Raw genomic sequence first — 20,074 nt, forward strand, 5'->3', positions numbered from 1 at the left:
TTTTAAGAGTAAATATATTTAAAAAAGTAGAAAAAAAAATTTATCGATATTTTTTTAATAAAAATAAGATTTTAAAAATATTTTATGTTTTGCGGATCCGATTAGATCCAAAACTTAAAAATTACGGAAATTGGATTCGATAAGATGATTTTTAGTGCGGGTCGGATCAAATCGAAATTTTTGTCATATCCAATTCCAATTTAATTTGAATTCACTCCTAATTAATTACAAAATATATGGTATATAGACTCAATAAAAAATATAAAAATCTAATAAAAATTTAATAAAATTATAAAAATTAATAAAATAATTAAAAAAAACTCTAACAGAGTTAGATTTCGGCAGTCTCTCACTACTTTGTTATTCTTACAAAAAATAGTGCTAAAAGTGATTCTTTCTGTGTTGAATTTTAGAAAAAAATTAATCCATGCGTGATTTTTTGGAAATGATGTTAACCTAACTTCATAGTAAATAAATGAGGATTTGGAAAAACAATAGGGGTGGCTGCAGACTTATATATGGACTAAGCTACGGTTCATTTTGCTTGTTATTTTTTATTTTTTTATTTTGGAGTCTCAGATTATTTTGCTTTTGTTTATAATTTTTTGTATGTTCAGGTAACTTAAAAAAAAAAAGTAAAATCATAAGTTTGGCTGTCACTTTGGTGCAAGTAATAGAAGTGACATTTGAGATATCTGGTTTGCTTATTGATTTGATTACATGTTGTCATGTTGACTTCTAAACCTAATTAATTTTTGTAATAATTTCTCTTGAGAATAGTAATATGAATTCATTAGTGGTAATAAGTATTAATAACAATTATTAATCACTATTCCAGAAACAAAGCATAGTCAAAGAATTGCGGCGTTCAACCACCAAAGCTGTGGTGTAGAAGAAGACTCCTTCGTGTGTGTCGCCACAACAGTGATATAAATATAATATTGTATTTAATTACAAAAAATTTAATAAAAAACAAGAGCCAAAAATATTAAATTTAATTAAATATAATATTATATTTAATTAAATATAATATTAATTTAATTACAAAAATAATTTATTCATCTTAATTTCTCTTCCACTAGAGCCAAAATTTAAAATAAAAAAGTGAATGTTTAATTGTTTACAAATGATTTATTGTTAATGACTCTCTTGTTATAATTATTTAACATTTTCACATAAAATTTAATAAAAACAAGAGTAATGTCTTTAAATTCTGCTTGTGAAAGGAGTGGACATGATGAATCAATGAATAAGAATGAAAATTGATTTTAGAATTTAGATTGTTGGTTAGTGGAATACGTGGCACGTCTGAGGCCACGTCGTATATATAGGGTGATTACGTGTCGTAACACAGCACGTAAACCAAAGTCCACGTCACATGCACATGAATGAATTCAGATTCAGATTACAGAAATTGAGAGTCATAACACGTGATCCTCACTTTCTTCTCTTTCGATTATTGTTACTACCAACTACCTCATCATCGTAATCATAACCATTAATCTTCACACACTGCAACAGACACTACACTCACTGAACTACTGAAGAGTGAGGAAGCTACACACTCTTGTGATTTGATTAATTAGGGATTGGATTTCACAGAGAAAAGCTAAGCCAATGCCTTGTTCTTCAATAATCACTCCTCAACATAACGATGATGATGATGCTTCCTCCGATTTCAAGCTGAACGAGTCAACCTTCTTGGCCTCACTCATGCCTAAGAAGGAGATTGCCGTCGATCGATTCCTCCAAGATCACCCTAACTACGATGGCCGCGGTGTTCTCATCGCCATCTTCGGTATTCTCTTCCTCCGTGTTGACCTTATTCTCATTCTCACTTTCTTCAACTTTTTCTGTTCAATTTTATTTTTACTTCCTTTTTGTTAATTTTCAAATTAATTAAGTGTATAGCACTTTGTTTTGCTCCACTACTACTAAGAGTTATTGAGCTTGCATGAGTAGTTAGTTGTTAATGGTAGATAGTGTTAGTGATGTGGTAGTTAGCTCTGTTTGCAGCATTTGTTGAGCTATGCTATAAATGAAAGCTGAATACAACAATGATATTGAAATAAAGGAGGAGATACAGAGTATTTTATTTCGTTTAGTGCTTTTAAAAAAGGAACATTTCATTTCTTATTAGTATTTCTAATTACTAAAACTCGATGTTGTTGATGTGTTGCGTTGTGTCAATAACTCAATATACACTTACATGTGATGAATGTATCATATACTTGCTTTCCGTGCTGTGTACTTCATGAGCCATGCTACAGTGCACTATTAAGCTTGCATTACTATTGCTCTTCTTCTTTTTCCTGTTGTCTTCATGATCAGATTCATCTATCCTGTTTCCTTATATTAAATGATGAATTTTACATACTAGTAATAATGTAAAGTTGTTTTGGTGGCAATCTAATTTTCAGCTACTGGATCTGTGGGATCTAGTTTTCCAGTTTTAAAATGCATTTTGGTGTGCATGTTCTGGTGTACTTTTATGTTCTGGTGTTATTTGTTACAGTTTCATATGATAGTGCAAGTTTGTTCAATTATTCGATCTGCATGTTTACAGATTCTGGCGTAGACCCGGCCGCTGCTGGATTGCAGGTTACCTCAGATGGGAAACCCAAAATTCTTGATGTCATTGATTGGTACAAAGAAAACCTTTTGTTGTTGTTGTTGTTGTTGTTGTTGTTTCTTAGCTGATAACTTTTGAGTTTATATTAGTTTTTAAAATAAATGTATGTTGCTTTTTTGTATCTTCAGTTCTGGCAGTGGAGATGTTGATACCTCAAAGGTGGTGAAGGCTGATGCTGATGGTTGTATTTCCGGTGCATCAGGTTAGTGGTTTGGAGTATTAAATACCTTTTATATACAAGCTATGATGGTCTGAATTCTTCAACTAGTGAGGCTATATACCATTTTTATAGCCTTTATATGCAAGTTATGATGGTCTGACATTCTTCAAATAATGAGGCTGTATACAATTTTAAATTTTTATCACAAGATATCAATTTAAAACTTATTAACAATGCTCTTCTTGTTCATATTTTCGGAACACATTTGTTCTATTGTGTTTTAATATTAAAGATCAGAAAATACTCTTTCAAACAGTTTTGGTGATTCTTTATTCTTTGTTATAACAAGAAGCCCTTTAAGTTTTCCTCCTCCAAATTGTTTGCGTTCTTTCTTTCTCCATTCTGTTTTCCCTCTTTGTCACTTTGTGTGCTTGCATGCAATTGTCTTTTTTTTTTTGCACAACTTTTTTCTTCATGCTTTCCCTTTTTCTTGTTAGTCAATGAACTTAAACTGTTCAATTATTAAGCTGTTGTCTGAGGTTAGAGTTCCATGAAAAAATGTTGAACAGGGGCATCTTTGATCATCAATACTTCATGGAAAAATCCTTCTGGTGAATGGCATATTGGTTACAAATTTGTTTATGAGCTTTTTACAGAAGAATTGACTTCTCGTTTGAAGGTAGAATCACAATCTTGAGAAATATTGAGTCTTCTTTTTAGTTTCTTACCCTTGGTAATGGATCTAATTTCCCTTTTCTTCTTATGAAATGTTCACTGGCAGAAAGAAAGAAAGAAAAAGTGGGACGAGAAAAACCAGGAGGAAATTGCTAAGGCTGTAAAACAGCTTCAAGATTTTGATCAGGTTAATCTTCTTACACATGCTAGAATGGTGGAATCTGAATTAGATATGATCTACTCATACCCTGCATTGGGTTTAGTAGGTATCACAGGAATGCAGTTCATGAGTTGTGTGAAGATTTTCTTATTTCATTTTATTAGCTTAATATATTTTTCTTGAATTCCATTTTATTTGGATTTTGGAAAATATAAAGTGGTAATTCTTACCTTTATTCTTTCCACATTTTAGCCTGCTATAGTAACCAGTGTTTCTTAAGGGGAAGAAAAAATAAAGAAAAAAAGAGGAACGAAACCAATGGATATAAACAAGCACTACGGACTGCACGATAACTTTCTTCCTACTACTTTTTTTTTTTTTTACATTTTACGTTACTATTCCATGTAACTCAAAATGTTATGCATTTTCTAGCAACATATCAAGGTGGAGGATGCACAACTTAAAAGGGCTCGTGAAGATCTCCAGAATAGGCTTGATCTTCTGAAAAGGCAATCTGAGGTGTGTGTTCAGCATGTTGCATTACTTCATCACTCTTTGGGCATTTCTGCTCATTCCAGTCCTCAAAAACTGGGAATGTGCTATTTATTTCAGTTCATATTCTGTTATAGGACACTAGGAAGTATTAAAATGATGATATTGGTAAAATGGTATATGGTAGTCACTATAAGATACTTTTATTTTTTTGTTCCCCCACCAAAATGTTGTCATATAATATATAAATTCTTCTCTGACTTTGAAAAGTTAATGCTATTCAGAGCTACGATGATAAAGGACCTGTTGTAGATGCTGTTGTATGGCATGATGGAGAGGTCTGGAGGGTTGCTCTTGACACACAGAGTCTGAGGATGATCCAGAATGTGGGAAGCTTTCTAATTTTGTACCCTTAACTAATTATAGGTACATTTTGTTGCTGGTGTTATTTAAAATAGTAGCCTCTATTGACGGATAACATAATTATTTTCAAGAAAAGGATCAACATGATAATTTTATTGGGAGAGTTCAGTATGTCCCCATCTTTATTATAGATGAGATGGTCACAAATTAGTTTAGCTAACTACTGCTTAAGAAATAAGATTGTTGTTTGTTTGGCTATTATTATTTTTTAAATGAGATTAAAATGTTAAATATGTAAAAAATCAGTAACTATGACAACGTATTCTTTCAGGATTGAGAGGAAGTATGGTGTCTTCAGCAAATTGGATGCTTGTACATTTGTTGTTAACGTCTATAACAATGGAAATGTGTTAAGTATTGTAACAGACTGCTCATCCCATGCCACCCATGTAGCTGGTATTGCTTCTGCTTTCCACCCAAAGGTACTGATGTATAATATTACCCATAAAATGGAACTCCTACGCATAACAGGATAACTGTTGATATATGGTGTTGTTTTCAGGAGCCCTTGTTAAATGGAGTTGCACCTGGCGCACAATTAATATCTTGTAAAATTGGGGATTCTCGCTTAGGTTCAATGGAAACTGGCACAGGTTTGATTCGAGCATTGATAGCTGCTGTTGAGGTGCTACGAATGTCCTCTTTTTCTGATTATCCTGGATATTCTGATAATTAAAATGTGATTTTTCTTTAACATTTTGTTTTTTAAAAATAACCATTGTTTAAGGCTTTAAGTGAGGACCATTTGACATTTCATTTTCAGCACAAGTGTGATCTTATCAACATGAGTTATGGTGAACCAACATTACTGCCTGATTATGGACGCTTTGTTGACCTTGTGAATGAAGTATTCTTCTACACTTGCATTTAAAATACGCCTGTCATGTATTTTCTTTGCCTTTTCATATTCTCTAAGTTATTATGTTTTGGTTAGGTGGTGAACAAGCATCGTTTGATATTTGTGAGCAGTGCTGGTAATAGTGGGCCAGGTCTGAGCACTGTTGGTGCACCTGGTGGTACATCTTCAAGTATCATAGGTATTGGTGCATATGTTTCTCCTGAAATGGCTGCAGGTGCCCATTGTCTTGTCGAACCTCCATCTGAGGGGCTTGAATACACTTGGTACATTTGCTTCTCTAAAAATCTTCTAACTGGATAAACTTCTATACCCTTCTATTTTTAATTTTGTTCTTCTGGTCTTGCATCGTTGCATGATTTATGGAGATAACTTTGCAGGTCTAGCCGAGGGCCAACAGCTGATGGAGACCTTGGGGTGTGTGTGAGCGCCCCTGGTGGTGCTGTTGCTCCTGTTCCTACTTGGACTCTTCAACGACGTATGCTCATGAATGGGACATCAATGGCATCTCCGTCAGCTTGTGGAGGAACTGCATTGCTCATAAGTGCAATGAAGGTTATTTGATATGGTCATTTTGTAGCTTATCTTATTTAGTTGTTGCTACTTTGCACAAATGTATATATAGTTTTATGATGTGTTGGCTCTGCATGCAGGCTGAGGGAATTTCTGTGAGTCCATATACCGTTAGGAGAGCCCTTGAGAACACAGCTGTTCCCATAGGTGATCTACCTGAGGATAAGTTATCCACTGGACAAGGCCTTATGCAAGTTGACAAGTTAGATAACTCCCAATATTTACTTTTATGAAATTATAGTAAGTTGTAATTTTATAAGATCTGTACTAACTTAAATGATTTACTCAACGACAGGGCTTTTGAATATATAAAGAAGTGTCAAAACTTTCCGTGTGTTAGATATCAAATAAATATCCAGCAAAGTGGAAAAACATGTAAGTGTAGAGTCTACAGGGACATTTCACCTTCCCTTTTTTTTTGTTACAAAGAACGGTATTATCTTTTTGGCTTTCCTTTATTTATGGTTGTAGAAAATGCAGTATGTTATTGACTAGAGGTGATTATGTTTTCCGGAGAAAATATATGTTCCAGGACCTTATGTTACATGCGGTGAAGGTTGTCAAAAAAGAATGTGAATTTCCACATAGCTTGCATGAAACGAACTTTTTCTTGCCTAGAATTGAGTCAGAACTTCCTTTATTTCACTCTATAATTAGTTATAAAGTTACACTGCTATGAATATGAAAAACATGAAAAATTATTTGGCAGAATTAAGAAAGAAAAATAAAATGGTTAGACTAATTAAGGCCTAAAAATCTCATGTTTGTTAAATGTTGCATGGTTAAAAAATTACTGGCAATCACCGTTAAGCAGTTCAAGATTTCTTTCATCTTTGAATGATTGGTGCATTGACCATGTAGTGTCACGTGACTAATATGAATTGATGCACAATCAAGGTTAAGGGAACGATAAAATTTAAGATAGTTTATGTGTAACTGTCTTGGAGTTAAATGAAGGGCAAGTGTTAAATACTGGAAAATTTGTATGATTACTGGTGGCAGATCCTTCATCACGCGGCATCTATCTTCGGGAGGCTAGTGTTTGCCGACAATCTACAGAGGTGCGACATTAATTGATTGAATATTTTTTAGTCGTGTTTTTTAAACTTTTTAAATGTGGTGAAACCAAGTACTGGTGACCTATAATTGGATACAAAATTGGGTCAACTTGTCCATATTTCATGCAAGTGTAGTAGTCTACCTTGCTTGCAAAGATGACAACTAAAGGCAAAAGAGAAAGTGTATGTAGGAATCTTTTGTGGAGTTAATGAAATTTTATTAACTCCTTTGCATTGATTGATATTGAAACTTGGTATAGAAAATATGTAATTAGTATACTAGTCGTGCATTAGTATAATACTTGCTGTTTAATAAGTATATTGTATATTGTTCAGTAAATTTGAGCATGAGGCATTTGCAATTTCAACTGGTAATTGATTTATTTATTTCTAACTTTTGTTGTACTTATTGACAGTGGATAGTTCAAGTTGATGCAAAATTTCATGAAGATGCCAGCAACTTTGAGGATTTGGTTCCATTTGAGGAGTGTATTGAATTGCGTTCTACTGAACCAGCAGTTGTGAAGGTCCCTGACTATTTGCTGCTCATTCATAATGGCCGTACCTTCAAGTTAGTTTTCATACTACATATATTGGCACAATTTACAATTAAAGTGTTGCTAAAATTATCTGAAATCACTTACATACTTTGATTGCTGTTACATTTTTGCAACTTAGATGCAGCTGTTTGACAAATTAATAATTATTCATGATGGAATATCTTACGTTATGAATGGCTCTTTTGGGAGTGGAAATTGTGAGTGTGAGGTGTCAGTTGTGGTTAAAATGCTAATCTCTCTTGCTCGAGTGAAACAATGTTACCATTGTAATCTTTTCGGCGTTGTTAATCAGTTCATATTATCATAATATTTATAATTTTATAAGTCATCCTCACCTGAATATAAAAGGTATAAATAAGACATGAAAAGCATAGCTATGTAACATCCCTACTGAAACCAAAGAAATTATCTCATCCCTACTGAAATCAACTGTTGGAAAGGAATGATTAAAAATCCTGGAATTCCTTTCAATTCATATGCACCAGAGCACTGTAAAAAATTGCGGATTGCCATAGAATCTTTGCTTTTTTACGTGATCCAAAACCTTTAAACTGTGTAAGGAAAAAGTGATGTAAATCCATAGAACAAAATTTTTCATTTGTTTTCTGTTCTATTTCAACTTTCTGCTGAATTATGCAACTTTGTAATTTGTTATGACTACTTACAAGTTAATTATTTTCTCTTCCAGTGTAGTTGTTGATCCTTCCAATCTAGGTGATGGTCTTCATTATTATGAGGTCTATGGTATTGACTGCAAAGCACCATGGCGTGGTCCTCTTTTTAGAATACCAATTACCATAACCAAGCCCCATGCTGTAACTAGTCAGCCTCCAAGAGTTTCATTTTCGAAGATGATATTCCAGCCAGGTGTGAATTAGTCTATTAAATAAATCAGCCTCTGCATAATGCATTCCAACCAAAATATCTTCCCAGTATATCTGATGCTTTTGGAAACTGTAGTGTCTTAGATTGTTTATCACAGCATTCACAATTTTGGCCTAGTTTCTAGATTTTTTAATCAAAGAATTATACTTATTCTCAGTGCATGTGTGTGAGAGATTTGTAACGGGATATAGACTTAGCAGGAGTGTAATACAAGTTTTATTATTCATACCCATAAGCCCAATCCATATATTAATCTTATCCCAAATAGACAAGCACATTTACAGTACATTTTCTAACACTCGTTTGGTTTATTTTGTTTGTCATTAGGCCATATTGAAAGAAGATACATAGAAGTGCCGCACGGTGCTTCTTGGGTTGAAGCAACAATGAAAACTTCTGGTTTTGATACGGCTCGAAAATTTTATGTGGACGCTGTTCAGGTACAGCATGCAACTTGAAAACAAGGTCAAATTATGGTGATCTTCTTTGACATGTTTTCGATGTCCAGATATGCCCACTTCAAAGACCTCTGTCATGGGAAAAAGTGGTATCCTTTCCTTCTCCTGTCACCAAAACCTTTGCCTTTAAGGTTGTAAGCGGTCAAACATTGGAACTAGTCATTTCTCAATTTTGGTCAAGTGGGATAGGGAGTGATGAGACTGCCATTGTGGATTTCGAGGTAACACAATTATTATTTCTAAGAATATGTTTTCCTCTCCCAGTATTAGGACAGATTTTACTCTTACTTTTAATAAATTAAAAAATCTGCTTTTCTTTTAAAGAAAAAATTTTCCCAAGGAACTTAATTATGTTCATATTTCTTTCAGAAAATGATCTTGATGATGAATCTTAATTCCTTTTTATTACGGTGGTTGCGTGTACTGTGTAATAATGCTCGACAATTTGAAAACTTTCATCTGTATAATTCTAAAATTCTTCATGGAATTAAAATAGTAAATGTTGAAAAGGTCAACAGTAAGGGTATAGCAACGTTTCGTGAAGAAGAATGAAACACACACATATTGGACTCCATTGGCATGGCCAAACAATTCATATTCTTTCATATGTTGCACACTCCAGAAAGAATGCATGTTTTATTCATCTGCAAATGGATTTTTCTTGGGCAATTTGTGATCTTTGTTAAAGAAAGAATTAAAACCAAGATTATGATGTGTTGTACTTGTCTTATTCTTCATTGAGCATCTTGTTGCTTTCATAAATTTCCAGGTTGTATTTCACGGTATAAAAGTCAACAAAGAAGAAGTCACACTTGATGGTAGTGAAGGACCAGTAAGAATTGATGCTGAAACATTATTGGCATCGGAGGAACTTACACCAACAGCAGCTTTAAATAAGGTTATATTTTTCAAGCTTGATTCTTTTTTTTTTTTTTTGGCTGTTTTTTTTTGTGCTGGCGGTTTTAGATGCCAATGAGGTTGTCTTATACTCCTAATATATGTTAAACTTGCAGATTAGGGTTCCATATCGACCAGTGGATTCTAAGATTAGTGCACTTTCAACAGACCGTGACAAACTCCCCTCTGGAAAGCAGATACTGGCACTGATTTTGACGTGAGTTATGAATTACCTGTATATCACTTAGATGGCCTTCTCTCAGTATTTGGAATTCTAATTCTGCAGCTACAAGATCAAATTGGAAGATGGAGCTGAAGTAAAACCTCATATACCATTGCTCAATGGCCGGATATATGATAATAAATTTGAGTCACAATTTTATGTCATTTCTGATTTGAACAAGGTACTTTAGAGTTTATTTTCTTTTTTCTTTAAAAAATGAATGGGATTTTTTCAATTTTAGACTTTTGTTGTTTCTTTTTCTGTAGTCACATCAATGACAAATTGAGCATAGTTTGTGCTCATATTTTCACATTCTTATTTTTTCTTGCTTATTATGTTAAATTACCATTTTGAGAAACAGTAATGATTATTTGTCAGTGACAAGTTGTGAGATATATTACCGATGTATGCTAAAATGATGTTGTTCTTTTTATTTCTATATATTTGGAATTTTCTTTTGGTTTACATATATTTGTCATTTATTTGGGGGATTCAAGATCTTTTCCATCTTGGTAACCTTTTTTGTCCTTTCTTTTTTACTTATATTTATCTCTGTTGCTTTTTATCTGTTTGGATTGTAGCGTGTATATTCAACTGGTGATGTCTATCCAAGCTCTTCAAAGCTTCCCAAGGGAGAATACAATTTACAGCTATATTTGAGGTACATGATTTTTCTTTAGTATATTTGGTGGGTGAGTAGTAAGGGCCCGCATCCCCCTTGTTGGTGAAGGGTTCTGGAAGTTGTTATGTAACTAAATCGTCCATTTTGAATTGTAAGGTAGCTATTAGAAAACTAATCGTGACCAAGCATCATGTCAAGTAGTTGTAGAAACTAGCAGTTGTATTAGAACTAGTGTATTTCTAGGTTCCTCAACAGATTTATACTTACGGTACATTCTACATTGATGATAATTTATGGTTCCAGGCATGACAATGTGCAAATTCTGGAAAAGATAAGGAATTTGGAGTTATTCATTGAGCAAAATTTGGAAGACAAGGTTGTTTTTATTTAGCAATTCATTTTTTCCCGCAAGTTATTACTTCTTGTTAAGTATATCAAGCTTCTCCACTCTTGAATTTTAACTAGCATATGATTATATGACCCTTGATAAACTCGGGTAACAATAAGCCATTCCAAGTTAAGGGGATAGTTTATTGAAAATATTTACCTGAATATTTACAATTTGGTGATGTCAATGACATATCCAATCATGCAAATGGGATAGTTATACATAAATTAGAGAAGGTTTCTTTAAAAATCTAAGAGTAGGGGATTTCTCTAGTGTTCTTAAATTTTTTTAAGGGTTAAATTTATTTATTTTTTCTTAAGAAAAGTTTTAAAGTTATGGGATAATGGTTTAATGCTTAAAGAATAGTCACTCATTTATTAAAACGTATTGATATTTGATACCCTTAAAATTGTCATGCATATCAAAGGAATCACCTTAAAAAGTGGAATTAAAAATTTCTCAATACGTATTCTCATATTTAAAAATGGTATGTAATTTTGAGTATTGAATATGCCTCCATATAGGCATATTAGTCATCTTTGGTTGTATCATAACACCAGGTGAGGTTAAAGATTTAATACACAGTATTCAAATTTAGATTATACAAACTCCTTGTAGTCATTTATTTTTTTCTTGTCTCTGTTTCCAGGAAATCATTCAGCTATCCTTTTTCTCTCAACCTGATGGCCCAGTGATTGGAAATGGCTCCTTTAAATCGTCATTCTTATTTCCAGGGTATGAATGGGTTTCTATTCCTTCATAACTGCCTACATTTGTATGTTTTCTTTTGTTGTCATGTTGACTTTTGTTTATTGATAGTATGAAAGAAGGATTTTATCTGGGTCCACCACCGAAAGATAAGCTTCCCAAGGTATATTCTCCTTTGTTAACCTTTTGGATATTGCCACTGATAATATATAATCCTGTTTGTAATATTTGTGCAGAATTCTACACAAGGTTCTGTATTGTTAGGGGCAATTTCGTATGGGAAACTGTCATTTTCTGAGGGGGAGAATAAAAATCCAGAAAAGCACCCTGCATCATATCAACTATCTTACGTAGTGCCCCCGAATAAGGTTACTCTCTCTACCTTTTGAAGCTATCTTCCTTAACGTCTGTTTTCTTTGTGGTTGTGCTTCACATGCACATTAAGTTCTGGTTTGAATTAGCAACAAGCTGTGCTGTAGTCAATTTATATATATGAGTTAGCTTAATATCTAATAATACTTTCATATTGTCTTTTGTTAAAAGATTGAAGAAGACAAGGGAAAAGGTTCTTCCAAATCTTCCAAGAAGACTGTTTCTGAACGTTTGACAGAAGAGGTATGCAAGCAAAGAGACCCTTCTTTTCATCTCGTTTTCCCCCTTATTTAATCCAATCAATTGCATTGTTATCCACATTTTGGAATGTTATATTCAAACTTTGCATTGCATGAAGTAATATTACTTGCTCGCAAATATATTAAACAAGGACAACTCAAGGAGTCACGTTTAAGTATGTAGAGATGGAATTTGGCAAGTACTTGCACAATTATTTTATTGAGTTGCTGACTAGTTGATGTTAAGTCAACGGGATTATTTAGTGCAAATTCTATATGTTGATGCCATTATTGAAAACAGCTACTTCTGAATGTTGCAGTATTTTGCATGGTGTTGTATGCATGCATCTTTGTCTTTAAGTATGGTGCATTTACTATGAAACTAAATGTGGCAAATATCTTCTTGCTCAATAATGTATAGTACTATTCCATTTCTTTATACAGGGACCTCCGTAGTCAACATTTCCTTATATTTCTTGGTTATAATGTTGATTTTATCCTGTATGTTGCAGATATTTTTTTGTCTTCTTTAGTAATACTTTAATTTTTCCTTGACCTGCCTATCAGGTAAGAGAGGCAAAAATACATGTGCTAGGAAGCCTTAAGCAAGAAACTGATGAAGAGCGCTCACAGTGGGAAGAGCTAGCTGCCTCTCTTAAAGTCAGTAAAGAAACTTGTCTGGTTTTATTTTTATTTTGGTGGTAATCAAATTTGTTTTTTGCCTTCTATTTTATGCTAAAGTTATTGAGTTCTCTGTATTCAAATTAAACAAATTAGTTTTGTGTGTATATTTGCTTGCAGTCAGAATATCCAAAATACACTCCACTGCTTGCAAAGATTTTGGAAGGTTTGGTTTCTAGGACTGATGTCAAGGACAAAATTGATCATGACGAAAAGGTAATTTTTTGTTGGAGTTAATGTTTAATATGAATTACCTTCCCTCCCATCTCCCAAACTCAAGGTTAATTTTTTTTATTAAAAAAAAGACATCTTTACTCAATAGTTTCCAATATTAAGATGTAATACCATCTTATTGAATATTAGAGGAATAAAGCTAATTATAATTAATTTGGAAGCATGATTTAGCTATTGTGAAATTTCGATGCCAGTCCAACTGTTATTTTCATAAGAATTTATCCTATAGGAGTTTTTGCTGGTGTTTACATAATAACTATGGATATCGTTATTACATTTTGCAGGTGATTGATGCAGCAAATGAGGTGATTGACAGTATAGACAGGGAAGAATTAGCAAAATTTTTTGCACTGAAAAATGATCCAGAAGATGAAGCAGAGGTGATCAATTCTATCCCAGTATTTTTAGTTATTCCCATAACCAAGTTTTACAGATGTTACCAAAGAAACGTAATGTTAGGAAAAGATCGTATGATGATACACATATGTAATCTGTTGTTTACATAGAACCCAGATTTGAACTGGTGACACAAGGATTTTCAGTCCTCTGCTCTACCAGCTGAGAAGTACAGTAAAATGATGGAGCAAGTCAGAGACTAATCACAACTAATCGGTCTTAAAACAGTTGATGGCTACATATTTAACAATTAACATATTCTAAATCTCTCAGTTCTTACACCTTATTTTGTATAAAATGCAAGATTGGTGACAACAAAGCCTGGTTGTTATTGGTTTATGAAACTCTCCACTAACCTTAAAAATATAGCACCAGGGATTTAACTACAAATTATTTTAATGTAAAAGTTGGGTGAAAAATATTGTTACCATTTTGTTATGTTGATGGCATCAAATATTGCTTGATTGTTTGTCATTCATGTCCCCTATATGCTGAGAAATGAAATTTCTACTCTCACAAGTCACAGCGTATAATGATATTCCAATCTCTCTTCCGTAGGATATCAGGAAAAAGATGGAAACAACCCGTGACCAGTTAGCAGAGGCATTGTATCAGAAGGGGCTTGCGCTGGCAGAAATAGAGTCTTTAAAGGTAAGAGTTGCTTCATTCTTATTCTGATCATGTTTTCTTAAGCAATTACTATACAGTTTCAACTTTCAACATTTCTATCATGCATACTTAGCAAAGTGAAGAACCATGCTTATGATTGTTTCATTTCGTTGGTTAACGACTTAAAGGTTAACTCTTAGTGTAAACAGTACCATATATCATGCATGCAGATGGTATTGCATATGTCTGCGTAATCTGTCGCATTGGTTAAAGCAGTAGTGCTGCATGGCAATTAGCTCCAAGAAGTGAGAGATCCCTGTAAAGCGTGTCAAATTAACTTCTTTTCTTATACATGTCCCGTAGATATCATATGGTGTATGCCATAAGTGCTACTTTTCATTTAACCTAAAGATTCAAATAATGTTTTACATAACTATAATTATTATGATCAATTGATGATCATGACGATTAACAACATAGTTTCTTCTTTCTCGAGTCTGCTATGCTGCTATGAAACACTCTCTTATGTAGTCTACTATGGTTAGTTTCAGTCATCTGCATTATTGTTCTGATGAAAATGTTAAAGTGATTCATTGGCCTGAAACGAGTCACTTTTCCATTATGCTAGTGATGACATTTATTTATTTTTTTTTTATAAAATAAAAGTTGGCAGACTTGACGACTTGGTGTATATTGTCAAAGGAGGGAGATACAGAAGGTGCAAAGAAAGACGAGGACACGAGTGGTGACCAATCTACACATGATCCAGACTTGTTTGAAGAGAATTTCAGAGAATTGAAGAAATGGGTTGATGTCAAGTCCCCAAAATATGGAATCCTGTTAGTAACGCGCGAGAAGCGTGCTCAAAGGCTTGGTACAGCATTGAAGGTATCCTCTCCTTCCTTGTAATGAACACTGATTAAGTTTTAAAACACACAACTTGTGCTGAGATAGATCATTCTTCAGAGAATCTATGCTCATGAAGCAACTCTCTTGTCTATTTTCCAAGCCATTGTCCTCCTTATTTTGGAATATGGTTGTTATAAATCACTAGGGATCCTATTTGAACATTTTTCTCATCTTGATTTCAGGCACTCTTGGACCTAATTCAAGATGATCCAGAGCCTGCTAAGAAGAAATTCTATGAACTGAAGCTGTCTTTGGTTGAAGACATTGGGCAACATATGAAAGAGAATGGATGCTTGTCCGTTTCCCTCCAACCTTGCCCCTCTTCTAACTTCTACAACCCTCTTAACTGTGGGGTGTATTGTATTTTAGACAGCAATACTGTCCATTTTCATCAATAATATTCTGTATTTGTGAGAATAGAATAATTCATGTAATATTATACGTTTGTACGTGTGTGTATGTAACATCATTTTCATTTTGTAATAAAATTAGCTTCCCCTACCATATAAGGTTTTCTCCTTAACTCCAATAATGATGTAGGGTTTTGTTTTCCCTTCATATTTAGACATCTTATATATATACAATTTCTCAATTTCGAACTCCAGTTTAGATATAAATATTTAAAAGTAATGTTACACATTCAAATTTTTTTATGAATTAAGTTTAACTAAATTAAACAATAAAACTTAGAATAATACTAGTCACTTTTTGTTATGTTAGATCAATTTGGTTAGAGTAGTTAACAAAAAGACTTGAATATATAACATTATTTATATAAATATTAGAACAAACTAAGAATATATCTTCATTCTTGAACAAGCTTAGAATTTAACTATTTTGTGTATATGAATGATAACTTGATAAGTCAATATTAACTACTTTGCACAGAGGTATACGGAATATAACCAATTTGGATATAAATTTTTGGATATAAATTTTTAGATAATGTAATTAAATTAAATTTATAATTATAATGAAATATATAATATCATATCATATCTAATAAAATCAGCTTATTATTTATAATAAAAAAAAGATCTTACAATTATGAGATGTGATATGTATTGTATACGCATAATACATATTTTTGTATCGATGATTAATTGGTTAGTGATTTTTTTAAAAAAAAAAAGAAAAACATTTTTGAAGAAATTAATGTCAAGGAAGAAGAGAAGGAAAGTGGCTAGTACTTGCTTCCTGTTTCCCACACGGCCACACAGATAGCATAGCTTACTTTACTAATCAATTAAGCTTTTCAAATCAAAGGTTTGCATCTTATAATTAATGACTTGACATGGTATTAAAATCTAATTTTCTCTCGGGTACATGATATATTATATAAATGAATTCGCGTTCATTAATATATACATACATATACATAAAAGACTAGAGACCATACCATGTGAGAAACATGGAATTAGTATATATATATATATATATATAATTGAGAATGGCTTTCTCATGTAGTCATCTATGTATATACGTAATCTTCGACCTTTTTTTATACTGTGCACTTTTCAACTGTAAGGATTATATATATTTATTTTATTAAATAAATTAAACAAAGAATGTTAGTATCTTGGAGTAATATTATCTTATATAATTTTTTCATTGTATATTTGTATTAAATTAGAACTTAGAAGCAATAATAACTAATTTTAGTTGATCTAGTAATTAGTTTATTAACCTGTTATAAGTATGAAGTTTAAATTTTATGTATACAACAATTCATTAGACAAACAAATCTTAAGATAGATTTTAGATTGTAATCAATTAATCTTTAACTTGCTAGATTAAAAGATATCGTAAAAAAAAAATAACAATATTTATTTTATATATAATTTAATTTTAATATATATTTAATTATTTATTACATTTATATATTTAAATAATTATTTAAATTTATATTAGAATAGTTCTTTATATGAAAATGTATTTTTATAAAGATATGATTTAGAATATAAAAAAATCTTTAAATATATAAAAATTAAATAATAATTTTTAATTAGAGACATTTTTAACAGATCATTTACTTACATATTTTGACCGATGATTCTAGCATTAGTACAAATTAAATAATAATTTGGAAATATGTATTCACCATACAGGGAGAATGGTACGGTACGGTTAGAATTGGAAGAACTAATATTCAAGGATATATAACAAATTGTTTAAACAAATTAAAAGACTTGAAATATGAAAAGATTAAAGTACACTGACAAAAGCTTAAGGAGTATGAATTAGGGTAACAACCAAACAGGAGGACAAAAGAACTTCACTTCTAACAATACTCTCTGGAAATTTCCATGGTCCAAGTCGAAGATGCCGATATCTTGAAAAACAGGATCGTAAAATGATGATTGCATCGCTGTTTGGTTATCTGTAAACCAAATCTGGTTTCCTTTGCTTAGAAAAGGCACAGGAATTTGAACAGAAGAATTAAAGCCAATCACTAGTATATAGTTACCTAAATTATCTAATGTTGACCACTCTTTTCTGTTTCTTTTTAACTCATAGATATCGAATTTGTAAGTTTCAAAATCCCTGCGTATTCTCCTCAAGAAGGGATGGCGAAGATATCTTACCAACATCAATAAGCTTCCATTGGCGCACCCAATAAGACATTTAGGCTCGTGAGGGCCTACGGGAATTTCGGATGGAGGTCTGGTTTCATGGATTCCTCCCTTAAGCCCTGCTCTTATCTTTGTATCAAATTCATATAGCTGCCCGTCATTGTTTATGGCATATATCTTTTCTTGGAAAAATATTACGTCCTCAAACCTCTTATCTCTGGTTGGAAATTCTACCCATCTCATATTGCCAGGCTTGTAAAAGGCCAGCCTCTGGTTAGGTCCGAATATCACCACCGCCATAAAATTTTCAATGTCATGCTCAGGAGATGAGTTTATAATAACCTTATAAACTTCGAATCTATGCACGCTATCTCTATCCCCGGTGACCCTAATGTCACGAAAATCCCACAGTGTGTATTCATCCCCATGATTATCAGGCTTGTAATCAATTATATCGGGTAAAGTTGAGACTGGAGGAAGATCCAAACTACGATTTGTAAATGGATTTAACATTTGCATAGTGCCATCAGATATGGATTGGACAATCAACCATCCATGACCAGAACCGCGGATGAACTTGTTGTCCGACTGCATCTCTGGCAGCATGATATGGTAAATATCTTTCTCTTCAAGGACGCAAGTATCAAGAGTTTCATCATCTGCAGCAGCTAATTGCATGAGATGATAAATCTCCTCGTCTTCATAGGAATGATTCTTGACAGTTTCGTCAGGTAACAATAACCACGGAATTTTGTTTCCATTGGGAATCTTTGGAAGTTTCAAGCTCCACTCTTTGCAAACCAATCGAAGCTGGAGGTAATCATCGTAGGCATGGAACCGTTTTGAAATTTCTTTCAACAAATCTTTGTCAATGTCTGCCCATCGATTAATCTCGTCCATGTCTCTGACTCGAGCTATGTTGAGTTACAAAGAGTCAGATCTGAAAAAAAAAAGTCAGAATTTGAAAATTCGTAGAAAATAAACGTCAATTCACTCTCACCAACATATAAAACTACAAACACGAAAAAAGGATTCATAGCAATCGTCAGAACCAAGCCCTAGAAAAAAGTCACTCTGTGCTGCACCGAAGAATCATAAGCATAATTCAACCAAATCATGTATCCAACCTAAGAATCATAAGCATAATTCAACCAAATCATATGAAGCCATATAGGAAATCCAATGCAGAATTGTGGCAATGTTTTTATTTTAAATCAATAACAGCAAAACAAGAATTCACCAAAAGAAACACAACATGTTGGATTTAAAAATCAATCTCAGCAAAATTAATAAGTTAAACAATTGAATTTATAACTCAATCTCAACAGAATTAATTCAATATGAACGGACTGAATTCAAATAAAGAATCAAAACATTAATATCTCACAATTCAGCAGAATCATCAATAATACATGATATGCATGTTCAGATTTGGGTTTTCTGCTGGGTGGGGGTGTTATGCGCGGGCTTTTCTCATAACATTGATTTAAAATTTAAGCTTGTAAAAGTAGTATTTTAAGAAATTGAAGGTAGACTTTTTTTTTTCTAGTCAGGTACGCAGACCAAAAACTGGCCCAGACCCAAAGCAGAAAACCAAACCCCCAACCCTACCCGTAACCCCCGACCCGAAGTTCAATCATGCGATTCGCTCTTCATGCTGCGCTTGAGTCCAACATCAACGCTCTTCAAATCTTTTTTTTTTGGTCATGGGTTATAAGCCCAACAAGACAACTCACCCAAAACCTAAACCCATCTTGATCCTCCCAACCTATCTAAAAGATAAACCATTATCCCATAAGCCCAATGATTAACTGGGCCTCAATAACCATGTCCGAAAGCCTAAACCATGCTTGTTAGGGTAGTCGGCAAAAAGTCCCATCAGTTTACTCAACTAAATTTTATTAGATAAACAACAGAAATTATCAACAATTTAAATAATGGACTACATTTCACATTTATTAAATATAAATAAATTTAATTAATTTAAAATTAAAATATTAAAATTAAAATTTTTTTAATTTATTATTTACTTTATTCGAAAAAAATATTGTTTTTTTAATATTTTTTTTAAATTTTATTTTTCTATTTCTATTTTTGTTTATTCCCCTAACAGGATAATACGAATTCGTATGTACGTATTTCTTGAAGTGAGAGAAAAGGGACACCGCAAAAATTTATTAACTTGTACATTTTTTTAAGGCATAGAAAAAAAAATATTTTATCTTTTTTTATTTTTTATCAATTATTTTAATTCAAAAAATAATATATATATATATATATATAATATTTTT

The 20,074-nt window shown here is 32.6% G+C and overlaps 1 protein-coding gene and 1 pseudogene across 1 annotated transcript; one reads left to right on the top strand and one right to left on the bottom strand.

Moving 5' to 3' along the window:
* Positions 1-1,371: 1,371 nt before the first annotated feature.
* On the top strand, positions 1,372-15,714 carry LOC112802872 (tripeptidyl-peptidase 2-like; annotated as a pseudogene).
* A 1,629-nt stretch (positions 15,715-17,343) lies between these two features.
* On the bottom strand, positions 17,344-19,257 carry LOC112804023 (putative F-box protein At5g60060). Its single transcript, XM_025847461.3, has 2 exons — positions 19,171-19,257; positions 17,344-18,723 (listed from the first exon to the last, which is right to left on the bottom strand). The coding sequence occupies exon 2, from the start codon at positions 18,681-18,683 to the stop codon at positions 17,451-17,453; it is 1,233 nt and encodes a 410-aa protein (XP_025703246.1). The 5' UTR covers positions 18,684-18,723; positions 19,171-19,257; the 3' UTR covers positions 17,344-17,450.
* Positions 19,258-20,074: the final 817 nt, after the last annotated feature.

The sequence above is a fragment of the Arachis hypogaea genome, chromosome 5 (assembly GCF_003086295.3).
Source record: "Arachis hypogaea cultivar Tifrunner chromosome 5, arahy.Tifrunner.gnm2.J5K5, whole genome shotgun sequence".
Lineage (NCBI taxonomy): Eukaryota > Viridiplantae > Streptophyta > Magnoliopsida > Fabales > Fabaceae > Arachis > Arachis hypogaea.